The 16428-nt window shown below is 55.1% G+C and overlaps 2 protein-coding genes across 5 annotated transcripts in view; both read left to right on the plus strand.

Annotated features, from left to right (window-relative positions):
- Window positions 1-8345, plus strand: part of LOC140458825 (hepatic and glial cell adhesion molecule-like) — a 24723-nt gene extending 16378 nt beyond the window's left edge. For all 4 annotated transcript variants that reach the window (XM_072553485.1, XM_072553484.1, XM_072553483.1 and 1 more), the window contains exons 6-9: window positions 2420-2520; window positions 5998-6053; window positions 6639-6737; window positions 8187-8345. The gene's annotated coding sequence lies outside the window, so the exon portion shown is untranslated. The remainder of the gene's footprint in view (window positions 1-2419; window positions 2521-5997; window positions 6054-6638; window positions 6738-8186) is intronic.
- The window catches only part of bcl3 (BCL3 transcription coactivator), a 178165-nt gene continuing 167760 nt past the window's right edge, over window positions 6024-16428 (plus strand). The window contains exons 1-2 of the mRNA XM_072553674.1: window positions 6024-6053; window positions 6639-6737. Coding sequence (XP_072409775.1) covers window positions 6024-6053; window positions 6639-6737 — 129 coding nt within the window. The remainder of the gene's footprint in view (window positions 6054-6638; window positions 6738-16428) is intronic.

Below are 16428 nucleotides of genomic sequence, written 5' to 3' on the forward strand. Positions count from 1 at the left end.
CTTGATTAGATTCCAGTCTGTAACTCCCTCCCGGGTATCTGTTATTCTGTATATAAACCACCCTGAAACCTACGATTAGATTCCAGTCTGTAACCTCACTCCCGGTATCTGTTATTCTGTATATAAATCACTTCGAACCCCTCGATTAGATTCAGTCTGTAACTCCCTCCTGGGGTATCTGTTACTCTGTATATAAACCACACTGAACCCCTTGATTAGATTCCAGTCTATAATTCACTCCCGGGAATCTGTTATTCTGCATATAAACCACCCTGAACCCCTTGATTAGATTCCAGTCTGTATCTCCCTCCCGGGGTATCTGTTATTCTGTATATAAACCACCCCGAACCCCTCGATTAGATCCCAGTCTGTAACTCCCTCCCGGGGGTATCTGTTATTCTGTATATAAACCACCCCGAACCTCTCGATTAGATTCCAGTCTGTAACTCCCTCCCGGGTATCTGTTATTCTGTATATAAACCACCCCGAACCCTCGATTAGATTCCAGTCTGTAACACCCTCCCGGGATATCTGTTATTCTCTATATAAACCACCCAAAACCCCTCGATTAGATTCCAGTCTGTAATTCACACCCGGGAATCTGTTATTCTGCATATAAACCACCCCGAACCTCTCGATTAGATTCCAGTCTGTAACTCCCTCCCGGGATATCTGTTATTCTGTATAGTAACCTCCCTGAACCCCTCGATTAGATTCCAGTCTGTAACTGACTCCCAGCTATCTGTTTTTTCCACATAGAAACCACCCTGAACCCCTCGATTAGATTCCAGTCTGTAACTCCCTCCCGGGTATCTGTTATTCTGTATATAATCACTTCGAACCCCTCAATTAGATTCCAGTCTGTAACTCCCTCCCGGGGTATCTGTTATTCTGTATATAAACCACCCCGAACCCCTCGATTAGATTCCAGTCTGTAACTCCCTCCCGGGGTATCTGTTATTCTCTATATAACCACCCTGAACCCCTCGATTAGATTCCAGTCTGTAACCCCCCCCCCGGGGTATCTGTTATACTGTATATAAACCACCCAAAACCCCTCGATTAGATTCCAGTCTGTAATTTACTCCCGGGAATCTTTTATTCTGTATATAAACCACCTGAACCCTTGATTAGATTCCAGTCTGTAATTCACTCCTGGGTATCTGTTATTCTGTATGTAAACCACCCCAAACCCCTCGATTACATTCCAGTCTGTAACTCCCTCCCGGGGTATCTGTTATTCTGTATATAAACCACCCCGAACCCCTCGATTAGATTCCAGTCTGTAACTCCCTCCGGGTATCTGTTTTTCTGTATATAAACCACCCTGAACCCCTTGATTAGATTCCAGTCTATAACTCCCTCCCGGGTATCTGTTATTCTGTATATAAACCACCCCGAACCCCTCGATTAGATTCCAGTCTGTAACTCCCTCCCGGGGTATCTGTTATTCTGTATATAAACCACCCTGAACCCTTGATTAGATTCCAGTCTGTAAACTCCCTCCCGGGTATCTGTTATTCTGTATATAAACCCCACCCCGAACCCCTCGATTAGATTCCAGTCTGTAACTCCCTCCCGGGGTATCTGTTATTCTGTATATGACCCACTCCGAACCCTTCGATTAGATTCCAGTCTGTAACTCCCCCCCAAGGTATCTGTTATTAAGCTGAATTTATTTCAATGCAAGGGGCCTAACAGGGAAGGCAGATGAACTCAGGGCATGGTTAGGAACATGGGACTGGGATATCATAGCAATTACGGAAACATGGTTCAGGATGGCAGGACAGGCAGCTTAATGTTCCAGGATACAAATACTACAGAAGGATAGAAAGGGAGGCAAGAGAGGAGGGGAAGTGGCATTTTTAGTAAGGGATAGCATTACAGCTGTGCTGAGGGATTGTATAATAGACCCCAAATAGTCAGAGGGAAATTGTGAAACAAATTTGTAAGGAGATCCCAGCTATCTGTAAAAATAATAGGGTAGTTATGGTCGGGGATTTTAACTTTCCAAACATCGACTGGGACTGCTATAGTGTTAAAGGTTTAGATGGAGGGGAATTTGTTAAGTGTGTACAAGACAATGTTCTGATTCAGTATGTGGATGTACCTACTAGAGAAGGTGCAAAACTTGACCTACTCTTGGGAAATAAGGCAGGGCAGGTGACTGAGGTGTCAGTGGGGGAGCACTTTGGGGCCAGCGACCATAATTCTATTCGTTTTGAAATAGTGATGGAAAAGGATAGACCAGATCTAAAAAGTTGAAGTTCTAAATTGGAGAAGGCTCATTTGACAAGACTTTGACTTTCAAAAGTTGCGTGGGGTCAGACGTTCACAGGTAAAGGACGGCTGGTCCCTTCACAGGTAAAGAGATGAGAGAGCTCCTGAAGCACTGCACTGATGCTGTCTCCCTCCCCAGGTTCCTGCCTGAGCGTTGGGGGCGCGGTGGGAGTGCTCTTGGATCTGCTGCTGCCCTGTTTCTCCTCATCCTGCTGATCGTGCTTCTGGTCAGGCGCAAACGTGAGTGAGATTCCCATCCCAGGACGGAGGAGGAGCCTCGAGGGTGGGGGGGGGCGGGGTCAGTGAGGCGGCGAGGTTGGGAGGCTGGGGTCGGTGGGGAATACCTTCCATTACAGGTGACGTTAACGGTTGGGGGTATCAGACATCTGTGAGCTTGGCTGGGAAATCCGGGGGTTGGGGGGGGGGGGGGGGGGGGGGCGGGATATTGAACTGGCAGAGGCACCAGAGTTGTTCACTCAGTCCCAGAATCCCTCTCCCAGCCGCTGTCCCACATCGACTTGGCACAAGCCTGGGGGATGATGGGATACTTGCCCTAGATGGGTGTAAGAATGATTGAACAGGTGACGCCGTGGTTAAGCCCATGTCCAAAGTCAAGATGGAGACAATACCCTTGGGCTGACAAGTGGCAAGTAACGTTCTTGCCACACAAATGCCAGGCAATGACCATCACCAATAAGAGACAATCCAACCACCGTCCTTGACGTTCAATGGTGTCACCATCACTGACTCCCCCCACTATCAACATCCTGGGGGTTGCCATCGAGCAGAACCCCAACTGGATCCACCACATCAACACAGCGGCTCCAAGAGCAGGTCAGAGGCTGGGAATCCCCTCCTGACTCCCCCCCAAAGCCTGTCCCACCATCGACAAGGCCCAAGTCAGGAGGGTGAGGGAATACTCCCCACTTGCCCCTGGGTGGGGGCAGCTCCAACAACACTCGAGAAGCTCGACACCATCCAGGGACAAAGCAGCCCCCACACCCACAAACATCCCCTCCCTCCCCCACACTGACCCTCAGTAACAGCAGTGTGTACCATCCCCTCCCTCCCCCCACCGACGCTCAGTAACAGCAGTGTGTACCATCCCCTCCCTCCCCCCCACCGACCCTCAGTAACAGCAGTGTGTACCATCCCCTCCCTCCCCCCCACAGACCCTCAGTAACAGCAGTGTGTACCATCCCCTCCCTCCCCCAACCGACGCTCAGTAACAGCAGTGTGTACCATCCCCTCCCTCCCCCCCACCGACGCTCAGTAACAGCAGTGTGTACCATCCCCTCCCACCCCCACTGACCCTCAGTAACAGCAGTGTGTACCATCCCTCCCTCCCCCACCGACGCTCAGTAACAGCAGTGTGTACCATCCCCTCCCTCCCCCCCACCGACGCTCAGTAACAGCAGTGTGTACCATCCCCTCCCTCCCCCACCGACCCTCAGTAACAGCAGTGTGTACCATCCCCTCCCTCCCCCCCCCCACCGACCCTCAGTAACAGCAGTGTGTACCATCCCCTCCCACCCCCACTGACCCTCAGTAACAGCAGTGTGTACCATCCCCTCCCTCCCCCACCGACCCTCAGTAACAGCAGTGTGTACCATCCCCTCCCTCCCCCCCACCGACCCTCAGTAACAGCAGTGTGTACCATCCCGTCCCTCCCCCCCCACCGACGCTCAGTAACAGCAGTGTGTACCATCCCCTCCCCTCCCCCCACCGACCCTCAGTAACAGCAGTGTGTACCATCCCGTCCCTCCCCCCACACCGACGCTCAGTAACAGCAGTGTGTACCATCCCCCTCCCCCCCCCCACCGACCCTCAGTAACAGCAGTGTGTACCATCCCCTCCCCCCCCACCGACCCTCAGTAACAGCAGTGTGTACCATCCCCTCCCTCCCCCCCACCGACCCTCAGTAACAGCAGTGTGTACCATCCCCTCCCTCCCCCCACCGACCCTCAGTAACAGCAGTGTGTACCATCCCCTCCCTCCCCACCGACCCTCAGTAACAGCAGTGTGTACCATCCCCTCCCCCCCCACTGACCCTCAGTAACAGTAGAAGTGTACCATCCCCTCCCTCCCCCCACCGACCCTCAGTAACAGCAGTGAGTACCATCCCCTCCCTCCCCCACCGACCCTCAGTAACAGCAGTGTGTACCATCCCCTCCCCCCCCACTGACCCTCAGTAACAGCAGTGTGTACCATCCCCTCCCTCCCTCCCCCACCGACCCTCAGTAACAACGTGTACCATCCCCTCCCTCCCCCCACCAACGCTCAATAACAGCAGTGTGTACCATCCCCTCCCTCCCTCCCCACTGACCCTCAGTAACAGCAGTGTGTACCATCCCTCCCTCCCCCCACCGACGCTCAGTAACAGCAGTGTGTACCATCCCCTCCCTCCCTCCCCCCACCGACCCTCAGTAACAACGTGTACCATCCCCTCCCTCCCCCCACCAACGCTCAATAACAGCAGTGTGTACCATCCCCTCCCTCCCTCCCCACTGACCCTCAGTAACAGCAGTGTGTACCATCCCCTCCCTCCCCCCCACTGACCCTCAGTAACAGCAGTGTGTACCATCCCCTCCCTCCCCCCCACTGACCCTCAGTAACAGCAGTGTGTACCATCCCCTCCCTCCCCCTCACCGACCCTCAGTAACAGCAGTGTGTACCATCCCCTCCCTCCCCCCCCCACTGACCCTCAGTAACAGCAGTGTGTACCATCCCCTCCCTCCCCCCCCCACCGACCCTCAGTAACAGCAGTGTGTACCATCCCCTCCCCCCCCCCCACCGACCCTCAGTAACTGCAGTGTGCACATCCCCTCCCCCCCCCCCACCGACCCTCAGTAACAGCAGTGTGTACCATCCCCTCCCTCCCCCCCCCACCGACCCTCAGTAACTGCAGTGTGTACCATCCCCTCCCTCCCCCATCGACCCTCAGTAACAACGTGTACCATCCCCTCCCTCCCCCCCCCACTGACCCTCAGTAACAGCCGTGTGTACCATCCCCTCCTCCCCCCCCCACCGACCCTCAGTAACTGCAGTGTGTACCATCCCCTCCCTCCCCCCCCACCGACCCTCAGTAACAGCAGTGTGTACCTTCCCCTACCTCCCCCCACCGACCCTCAGTAACAGCAGTGTGTACCAGCTACAAGATGCCCTGCAGAAACTTACCAAAGACCCTCAGGCAGCACCTTTCAAACCCACGGACACTTCCATCTAGAAGGAGAAGGGGCAACAGGTACATGGGAACACCCCCCCTCCCCTGCAAGTTCCCCTCTGAGCCTCTCACCATCCCGACTGAAATATATCGGCCGTTCCTTCACTGTGAATGGGGGAGTGGGGTTTCAGAGGGGTTGGGGGATTGAGGAGGTTGGGAGGGGTAGGAGGGAAGGGGATGTGGGGAGAGTAGAGAGGTTGGGAAGGGTATGGATGTGAAGAGGGGAGGGAGTGTGTGGAGGGGATGTGGGATGGTGGGAGGGGAGCGGTGTGTGAGGAAGGGAATGTGGGGACATTGGGAGGGGAGGGGTGTGAGGAGGGGATGTGGGGACATTGGGAGGGTGCATCAGGGCTGGGTGGGGGCAGGGTTTTGGTGGGTTAGGTGGGGTGGGTTAGCTGCAGTGGAACCTTTGAGGGGCTGTCCACTTCTGCACTGACCCTCTGTACTGCCCCCATTCCTCCTCCCCCCCCCCCCCCCCCCCCATAAATACGCAGGCGCCCAGAAGAAGGAAGTAGCAAAGATGGCGGCCTTCAGCTCCAGCAAGGAGAAGGCAAGTGAGACCGCACTGAGGGTGGGGTGTTGGGGATGTGGGGTGGGGAACGGTCGGGGTGGTTGGGGACTGAGTGTATGGGGGGGGGGGGGGGGGGCGGTACGCGGGGTGGGAGTGTAGGGAGAGACCTGCCATTCCTCTATCGCCTAAATTCCAACTCCACCGTCCGCACTTCCTCCCGCGCCCTGTGCCTGGTTCAGGGAATGACGTTCGCTCATTGGCCGCTGGCCAGAGGTTCCCGGAAATCTAACCAACCCTGGAACAGCTGACCCCAGAGACGCCCCCCCCCCACAGCTCTCCAATATGCGCTCCTCGCTCCCAGCCTGAACCCTCGGGCCCGCACTGTGTCAGAGACTCTTCCCTCGCATTCACCGTTTCTGCTTCCAAAGGGGACGAGACCCCACATCTGTTCTGAGGGGTCGGTCTTCACCAGGGCCAGAGGACGGACCGTGACCTCCCTTGCGTACCAAGAGGTGACGGGAGGGTGGTGGAGGGGTGTGTAGGGGAAGGGGGGTGGCTGTGGGGTTTACCCCCTCACCCAGCTCCGCGTCTCTGACGGGCGTGATTGTTCCTTGCTGTTCCCAGGTGCTCCCGTGGATCAGTCCGAACCCAGGTCTGGAACGGGCTGTCTCCCCCACTCCCGTCTACAGCTCTCGCCAGGAATCTGTCTACAGCAGCTACCCGGTAACTACGCCCGGGGTGGAGAGGGGGAGGGGGGAGATGTGAGGGTCTTGTGAGCGTGGGGGGTGGGGGGGCGCGTATCCGGCCAGCCCACTCTGTCTCCGCGGGGCACGGATCCCACCCAAACAGCTCGGAGTTCCCTGAAAGAGAGCCGAAGTATTCGGTCAGGACACGCGCGCAAGAATGCCCCGCGATCCCAACGCCGACGGATCTGGGGTCTGATTGGCCGAGGGGAGATCCTGTCTGCCTCCCACGCTCCTTCACTCCCTCGGCCCCTCGGAAATCCCGACCTGGAAAACATTCAGCCGCCCGTCGCTCCCCTGCCCTGTCGGGGAAGGGATTTTCTCACGTCCCCTGAGAAACGAGATTCCTCCCCATCTCTCTCTGCTTCTACAGCCCTCCAATGTTCTTTGAATTCCCCACTAAACCCTAAGGTTATGCTGCATTTTGTTCCTGACCCTTTGACTAAGGAGAACAGCTGCTTCCTACCCACCCTGTCCATGCCCCTCATACTGTTATACCCCTCTATCAGGTCCACCTTCCATCACATCTGCTCCAAAGAAAACAGCTGGTGCTTATCCATCACCGAAAAGCTCCATCCCAGGACAGAATCTCCCTCTGCACCCTCTCCAATACTATTCCCAGTAGTGTGGAGATATTCCGGAGTGATGTTGCTGGTCAAATCCCCTCGATTTTAAAGGAAACAGAATTTATTTACAAGATTACCGACCGAAGCACAAACAAAAGAGAACAGGATACTGACTAACCTACCCTACCCGAAAACCCAACTGTCTATCCCAACTTAATGATGCTGTTCCGAATGCTTGTAGCAATCCCCATAACACATTCTCAGAGGAGAGAGAGAGAGAGAGAGAGAGACAGCAGAGAGATTCAACATGGACTCTCCTGCTCTTTGGATGCTGCCTGACCTGCTGTGCTTTTCCAGCACCACACTCTCGACTCTGATCTCCAGCCTTCTGCAGTCCTCGCTTTGCCCGGACCAGGGATAGGCTGAGCTGGGAGAATTGGCCGCTCCCCTTTCATCGTACAAGTGGATTATGCTAAAACTCCATAAGCTTCTTCACGTGGATCAACGCAGACATCGCTGCACCCCTGCCTTTACAACCCACCCTCCTCCCCCCCCACCCCGAAAGAAAGCTCGAGGACAAGGTAGCCTTGTTGAAGGAGCAGCATCGTCACAAAATTGATCTGCGAACCTATCAGCCCGTCGTTTTGCGGGCACGGCGTTAATCGGTGTTCCCTTCGGATTCGGCACTCTTGCACATGTCCTGATGCGTTCCAGAGGGGGAAAAGAAAAACAGTCTCTTCGCTTTTTCTCAGCTGTTCGCAAATGTTTAAGCTCGCGGTCAGATGAACGCTGTTGACGCGGGTGAGGTGAAAATCTCTCTAACGGGTCTCCTTCTTTCTTTTACCCACCCCTCCCCCCGACAGCCCTCCGACGGCTCGATGGTAGCATCCACAGTAGATGGGGGAGTCAGCACCTACTCAATTCAGACAGGACACACCGGGCAATTGTCTACTTTGGTGTGAAGTGGCGTTGGCGAGGGGACGGTGACCCTGGATTGACCTCAAGGGGAAGACTGTTGAAGGAGGGGGTGGTGGGGTGGGGTTGGAGGGGGGGGGGGTGTGGGGTGGGGGGGTGGGGGAAGTGTGCTTGAGCTTCATGCTCTGGGAGGGGTCGGGTAACGGAAAACGGAAGATGGACCTCATTCCGTTGGCAACATCCGACTCAGGGGGGGCTACAGAGAGGGGAACTCCCCCCAACACGCACCCTCCTTCTCCCCCTTCCCTCCAACCCGAATCTTTCTTCTTTGTTAAAACTCCCTCACGGGATGAGGGGGTTGTTGGTCAGGCGAGCATTGGAAACGGTTCAGAGTCAACCACATCGCTGTGGGTCAGGAGTCACGTGTAGGCCCAGACCAGGGAAAGATGGCAGTTTCTTTCCCTGAGGGATTTAGTGACCCAGATGGGGATTTCCCAACAATGGATTCACGGTCGCCATTCTTAATTCTTAATTCCAGGTTTTACTGAGTTCGTCTGTCGCGGTGGGATTCAAACCCGGCTCCCCAGATAGGCAGCCCAGCGATAATGCCACTTGGCCATTCCCCACCCCCTTCAGTGTTGGGCCCCATATCTCAGGAAAGGTACACTGACCCTAGAGCCCTGGTCCAGAGGACGCTCACGAGAATGCACCCAGAACAAGCTTTACGCACAAGGAACACTTGAGGACTCTGGGTTTACACTCAATGGAGTTTAGAAAGATGAGGGGGGTTATCGAATTGAAATAGTCAGTATACTGAATGGCCTGGGCAGAGTGGATGTTGGGAAGATGTTTCCATCAGTGGGAGAGACTGGGGCCCAAGGGTACAGCCTTGGGATAAAGAGAAGACCTTTTAAAAGGCTTAGGAGACTCTTCTTCGGCCAGAGAGTTGGGAAGGCTGTGAGGGCCGGGTCATTGAGTATATTTAAGGTGGAGATAGATAGGTTGTTGAGGGGATCGGGAGAATGGGGTTGAGAAACCTCTCAGAATGGTGGAGCAGACTCGATGGGCCGAATGGTGTTGCGGTCTTACCAAGTCTCTTCATTTCCTCATGGGAATGGGTCCTGTTCCGACTCTGGGAGATTTGAGCTGACTATTCCCTTGTCACAGCCCTCTCCCAAACCTTGCGTCATTGGGTAGTGGATCTCCAACTCTTGGCCAAGGGCGACCAGAGACCCTCATCCACCTTCTCCACTGTTCCATACCCCAAGGTGGGAGAGGGGGAAGGGGACCTATTATTTACCAAGATGCCATCTTGGATCAGGGAGAGGCAGAGATAGATGTGTTCCCAATGAGCGATGAGGACAGAGGGACTCTCACCCCTCCCCCTACGCCCTCCCCCAGGGGGTCATCGATTTTGTGATGTCATTTCCCAGAGTCCTTCAGGGTCTTTGTGGTTCGACACTCAGTGACAAAACCCTGTGGGTTGGTGGGGGGAGGAAGTGGGGGGTAGTTTTGAGAGTGGGCTGCTCAGAATGCACTGAGAACGGCATTGGGTGCCTTGATCTGAGGATGGATAGATTGACATTTGGAGCCAGTCCAGGGAAGGTTCACTCGGCTAATCCCGGGGATGAAGGGACTGTCTTATGGGGAGAGGGTGATGAGTTTGGGACCTGTACTCATTGGAGGTCAGGTCAATGAGAGGCGTCCTTTTTGAATTGTGTTAACATCTAAAGACGTATGTACATAGACAGCGGAAACAGACCCTTCGGTCCATCTCGTCCATGCTGACCCAGATATCCCAACCTAATCTAGTCCCATTTGCCTTCACTTGGCCCATATCCCCCCAAACCCTTCCTATTCATGTCCCCATCCAGACGCCTTTTAAATGCTGTCATTGTACCAGCCTCCACCACTTCCTCTGGCAGCTCATTCCATACTCACACCACCCTCTGGGTGAAAACGTTGCCCCTTACATCCCTTTTATATCTTTCCCCTCTCACCCTAAACCTATGCCCCTCTAGTTCTGGACTCCCCTATCCCAGGGAAAAGACCTTGTCTATTTACCCTATCCATGTCCCTCATGATTTATAAACCTCTATAAGGTCACCCCTCAGCCTCCGACGCTTCAGGGAAAACAGCCCCAGCCTGTTCAGCCTCTCCCTGTAGCTCAGACCCTCCAACCCTGGCAACATCCTTGTAAATCTTTTCTGAACCCTTTCAAGTTTCACAACATCTTTCCGATAGGAAGGAGACCAGAATTACACGTAATATTCAAGCAGACCAGTTGGTAGTGATGTCTCAGAAGAGACAATCTGTAGGGGGGAGATGTGGAGAGGCTCCCCCCTCCCCAGAGCCCGCTGGGTGGGAGATTCCAGGGCTAGAGAGGCAACATCACGGAGTAAGGGGGTTCCCCCAGTGAAGCTGGAGCTGGGGAAGACTCTCTTCTCTCTCCCAAGGGGAGTGAATCTGTGGAGTTCTTTAACATGGAGGGGAATTCAGGACGTTCAGAATCGAGACAGACAGGTTGTTAATCGGTAAGGGAACCATCCAGGGAGTTGAGGGTAATCAGACCAGCCATAAACTCATGGTGTTTTGGCTTTCATCAACAGGGGCATCGAGTTTAAGAGCTGCGAGGTTTTGCTACAGCTCTACAAGACCCTAGTGAGACGACACGTGGAATATTGTGTCCAGGTCTGGTCGCCCTACTATAGGAAAGATACAGAGGCTTTGGAGAGGGTGCAAAGAAGATTTACCAGGATGCTGCCTGGACTGGAAGGCTTGTCTTATGAAGAAAGGTTGACTAAGCTCGGACTTTTCTCTCTGGAGAGAAGGAGGAAGAGAGGAGACCTGATTGAGATCTCCAAGATAATGAGAGGCATGGATAGAGACAATAGCCAGAGACTTTTCCCCAGGGGCAGGATTGACGGGTACGAGGGGACATAGTTGTAAGATATTAAGAGGAAGGTATAAAGGAGACGTCAGACGTAGATTCTTTACGCAGAGAGTTGTGAATGCATGGAATGCGTTACCAGAGGGGGTGGTGGAAGCAGAGTCACTGGGGACATTTAAGAGACTGCTGGATATGCACATGGAGAGCAGTGAGTTGAGGGGTGCGTAGGTTAAGTTACTATATTTGACATTAGGATTAAACCTCGGCACAACATCGTGGGCCAAAGGGCCTGTTCTGTGCTGTACTTTTCTATGTTCTATGTTCTAACAGCAAGGCTGGCTTGATGGGCTGAATGGCCTACGTCTAGTCCCACAAAGTACGGTCCATTCAGTGAACTGTTTCGTGTGTGTGTGTGTTTGAGATAGAGAGAGAAAGAGAGAGAGAGGGAGATAAAGAGAGAGACAGATAGAGAGAGGGAGAGAGAAAGAGAGACAGCTGGAGAGAGAGAGAAAGTTGGAAAGAGAGAGATAGAGACAGAAAGAAAGATAGAGAGAGAGAGAGATAGAGAAAGAGCAAGGGAGATAAAGAAGAGAGAGATAGAGAGAGAGAAAGAGGGAGAGGGAGAGAGAGATAGATAGATAGAAAGAGAGAAAGATAGGGAGGGAGAGAAAGAGAGGGAGAGCGACAGAGAGAGATAGAGAGAGAAAGAGAGAGCGATAGAGAGAGAGATAGAGAGAGGGAGAGATAGATAGAGAGTTCACAGAAGGAATTTATCAGAATGATTCCCGGAGTGAGGAATTTTCAGGACTGTTTCAAGAAGCCGTGAGTAGACGGATGGGGAGAAGCAGGGGAGGGGAGCGAGGATCACGATGGGTAAAGGTGGTTTCGATCCAGGTGGATGAAGGACACCCTTCCCTGTCCCCTGACCGTGCAAGGGCTGGGAGCAGAGATTGGGAGCTTCCTCGCTCCCTCCTACCTCACCCCCAATCCCCCTGGAGAGAGAGAGAGAGAGAGGTGGGTGGAAGAGGGCACGATTCCCAGACAGAAACGGAATGTGGAACCGGCAGACTGACGGAGGAAGAGGAGGAACGGACCGGATTGGTCAGCAGGGAGGGGGGATAGCAACGCGAGGTGGGCAGAGCGATCACAGGGACCCCGTGGCATCTTCACAGCTTCAACGCAAGGTGACATTGGGATGTTGTGAATGTAAATTGTAAATTTGTAAGCGTACATTCACAGGGGACTGCTCTGCGATTTCACGAGCGAGCTGCTCGGTTTATATTTTTTTTTAAAAACGGATTTAAAATGCGGCGTGCTGACAATGTCTGTGTTTCCAGTGCTGTCTCATTCCCTTTTCTCTGGGGGTGTTCATGGTTCCTGAGAATTGCGACAACAGCACAGGTTAGATCTGGAGAAACACACCACCCGGGCTCAAACGCCAAATTCGGGAAGGGGGTGGGTGAGGTGGGAACTCGTGACTGTATCGAGGTGGGGCAGCAGGCGCTAGAAAAATGCGAAGGCTTTCATGGCGTGGGACTGGAACTTACCCCGAACGTGCCCACCCCCCCCCTCCCCCCCCCCCCCGGTTCTCAGTCGGGGATGGGCAGCACAATGGGTTAGCACTGCTGCCTCCCAGCGCCAAGGACCCAGGTTCGATCCCACCCTCGGGCGACTGTCTGTGTGGAGTTTGCACATTCTCCTCGTGTCTGCGTGGGTTTCCTCCGGGTGCTCCAGTTTCCTCCCACAGTCCAAAGATGTGCAGGTCAGGGTGGATTGACCATATAAATTGTCCCATAGTGTCCAGGGATGTGCAGGTTAGGGTGGATTGGCCATGGGAAATTGTCCCATAGTGTCCAGGGATGTGCAGGTTAGGGTGGATTGGCCATGGGAAATTGTCCCATAGTGTCCAGGGATGTGCAGGTTAGGGTGGATTGGCCATACTAAATTGTCCCATAGTGCCCAGGGATGTGCAGGTTAAGGTGGGTTGGCCATGGGAAATTGTCCCATAGTGCCCAGGGATGTGCAGGTTAGGGTGGATTCGCCATGGGAAATTGTCCCATAGTGTCCAGGGATGTGCAGGTTAGGGTGGATTGGCCATACTAAATTGTCCCATAGTGCCCAGGGATGTGCAGGTTAAGGTGGGTTGGCCATGGGAAATTGTCCCATAGTGCCCAGGGATGTACAGTTTAAGGTGGGTTGGCCATGGGAAATTGTCCCATAGTGCCCAGGGATGTGCAGGTTAGGGTGGATTGGCCATGGGGAATTGTCCCATAGTGCCCAGGGATGTGCAGGTTAGGGTGGATTGGCCATGGGGAATTGTCCCATAGTGTCCAGGGATGTGCAGGTTAGGGTGGGTTGGCCATACTAAATTGTCCCATAGTGCCCAGGGATGTGCAGGTTAAGGTGGGTTGGCCATGGGAAATTGTCCCATAGTACCCAGGGATGTGCAGAATTGGGTGGATTGACCATGGGGAATTGTCCCATAGTGCCAAGGGATGTGCAGGTTAGGGTGGATTGACCATGGGGAATTGTCCCATAGTGCCCAGGGATGTGCAGGTTAGGGTGGATTGACCATGGGGAATTGTCCCATAGTGTCCAGGGATGTGCAGGTTAGGGTGGATTGGCCATGGGAAATTGTCCCATAGTGACCAGGGATGTGCAGGTTAGGGTGGGTTAGTTGGGGGAAATGTGGGGTAATGGGTCTGGGTGGGATACTCTGCGGGGAGGGTGGGTGTGGACCTGTTGGGCCGAAGGGCCTGTTTCCACACTGTAGAGTGAGGGAGACATGGGGTGGTGTGTGGGCCGAAGGGAGGGGCAGGGGGCTTGGGAACAGAGTGGGGGGGCGCAGGTGCACACCGGCGGGACAGAGGGCCGAGAGACGAGGCAGGGCCAAGGCTGAGGAGCCTTCCCATTCAAAGTGCCTCTGGTCTCCCGACATACCGGATAGACACAGCAGGGGGCAGCCTTGGCTACTTTCGAGATGAGGGATTGCCAGAGCAGGACGACAAAGGGCTAAAGGATTCGCAGTGGGGCAAAGGGGCAGGGAGCCTCTGGTCATGAGGACACAGAGGCTGGTACAGTCCACCCCACCGGAGCGGGAGGAAGGTTAAGGTGGAGATTGAATCAGGCGTTCAGTATCTCCCCTCAACCCCCAATCTCTGGGGGAGGGGGTGCTCTGATCAAGTCGATGAGGGAGATATGGGCTCGAGTGTCTGTCACTGGAGAGCACTCCCTCAGCACTGACCCTCCGACAGTGCGGCACTCCCTCAGCACTGACCCTCCGACAGTGCCCACTCCCTCAGCACTGACCCTCCGACAGTGCCCACCCCCTCAGCACTGACCCTCCGACAGTGCCCACTCCCTCAGCGCTGACCCTCCGACAGTGCCCACTCCTTCAGAACTGACCCTCCGACAGTGCCCACTCCCTCAGCACTGACCCTCCGACAGTGCCCACTCCCTCAGCACTGACCCTTCGACAGTGCCCACTCCCTCAGCACTGACCCTCTGGCAGTGCAGCACTCCCTCAGCACTGACCCTCCATCAGTTCGGCACTCCCTCAGCACTGACCCTCCGACAGTGCGGCACTCCCTAAGCACTGACCCCCCGAAAGTGCGGCACTCCCTCAGCACTGACCCCCCGAAAGTGCGGCACTCCCTCAGCACTGACCCTCTGACAGTGCCCACTCCCTCAGCACTGACCCTCTGACAGTGCCCACTCCCTCAGCACTGACCCTCCGACAGTGCGGCACTCCCTCAGCACTGACCCTCCGACAGTGCGGCACTCCTTCAGAACTGACCCTCCGACAGTGCCCACTCCCTCAGCACTGACCCTCCGACAGTGCCCACTCCCTCAGCACTGACCCTCCGACAGTGCCCACTCCCTCAGCACTAACCCTCCGACAGTGTGGCACTCCCTCAGCACTAACCCTCCGACAGGGCAGCACTCCCTCAGCACTGACCCTCCGACAGGGCAGCACTCCCTCAGCACTGACCCTCCGACAGTGCGGCACTCCCTCAGCACTGACCCTCCGACAGTGCAGCATTCCCTCAGCACTGACCCGCCAACAGTGCGGCATTCCCTCAGCACTGACCCTCCGACAGTGCAGCACTCCCTCAGCACTGACCCTCTGACAGTGCGGTGCTCCCTCAGCACTGACCCTCCGACAGTGCGTCACTCCCTCAGCACTAACCCTCCGACAGAGCGTCACTCCCTCAGCACTGACCCTCTGACAGTGCGTCACTCCCTCAGCACTGACCCTCCGACAGTGCCCACTCCCTCAGCACTGACCCTCCGACAGTGCCCACTCCCTCAGTACTGACCCTCCGACAGTGCCCACTCCCTCAGCACTGACCCTCCGACAGTGCGTCACTCTCTCAGCACTGACCCTCCGACAGTGCGGCACTCCTTCAGAACTGACCCTCCGACATTGCCCACTCCCTCAGCACTGACCCTCTGACAGTGCGGTGCTCCCTCAGTACTGACCCTCCGACAGTGCGGCACTCCCTCAGCACTGACCGTTCGACAGTGCTGCACTCCCACAGCACTGACCCTCCGACAGTGTGGCACTCCCTCAGCACTGACCCTCCGACAGTGCGTCACTCCCTCAGCACTGACCCTCTGACAGAGCGTCACTCCCTCAGCACTGACCCTCCGACAGTGCGTCACTCCCTCAGCACCGACCCTCCGACAGTGCCCACTCCCTCAGCACTGACCCTCCGATAGTGCCCACTCCCTCAGTACTGACCCTCCGACAGTGCCCACTCCCTCAGCACTGACCCTCCGACAGTGCGTCACTCCCTCAGCCCTGACCCTCCGACAGTGCGTCACTCCCTCAGCCCTGACCCTCCGACAGTGCGTCACTCCCTCAGCACTGACCCTCCGACAGTGCGTCACTCCCTCAGCACTGACCCTCCGACAGTGCCCACTCCCTCAGCACTGACCCTCCGACAGTGCCCACTCCCTCAGCACTGAACCTCCAACAGTGCCCACTCCCTCAGCACTGACCCTCCGACAGTGCGGCACTTTCATTTCCCTGTGTCGTTCCCGTGTTTGTGCCGACTCTGATCTGTGTGTTTCCTCCTGCCTTTAGTTTGATCGTGTCTCTTGTGAGTAAGTTGTGTGTTCTCCGAATGACAGGGACCCACGTGGAAGTGGTTTGTACAAATCCATCCTGTAAAAACCTCGCCAAAGCACCGTTTCCCTGAAAATAAAACTCACGTTTCGTGGGCATCAGGACAGATCACAAGAATCCCAAACTGAAAGGCAGATAAAAGTTTATCTGCTTTTGTGCTCATTGCTTG

Source organism: Chiloscyllium punctatum, chromosome 34 (genome assembly GCF_047496795.1).
Source record: "Chiloscyllium punctatum isolate Juve2018m chromosome 34, sChiPun1.3, whole genome shotgun sequence".
NCBI classification, from domain to species: Eukaryota; Metazoa; Chordata; class Chondrichthyes; order Orectolobiformes; family Hemiscylliidae; genus Chiloscyllium; species Chiloscyllium punctatum.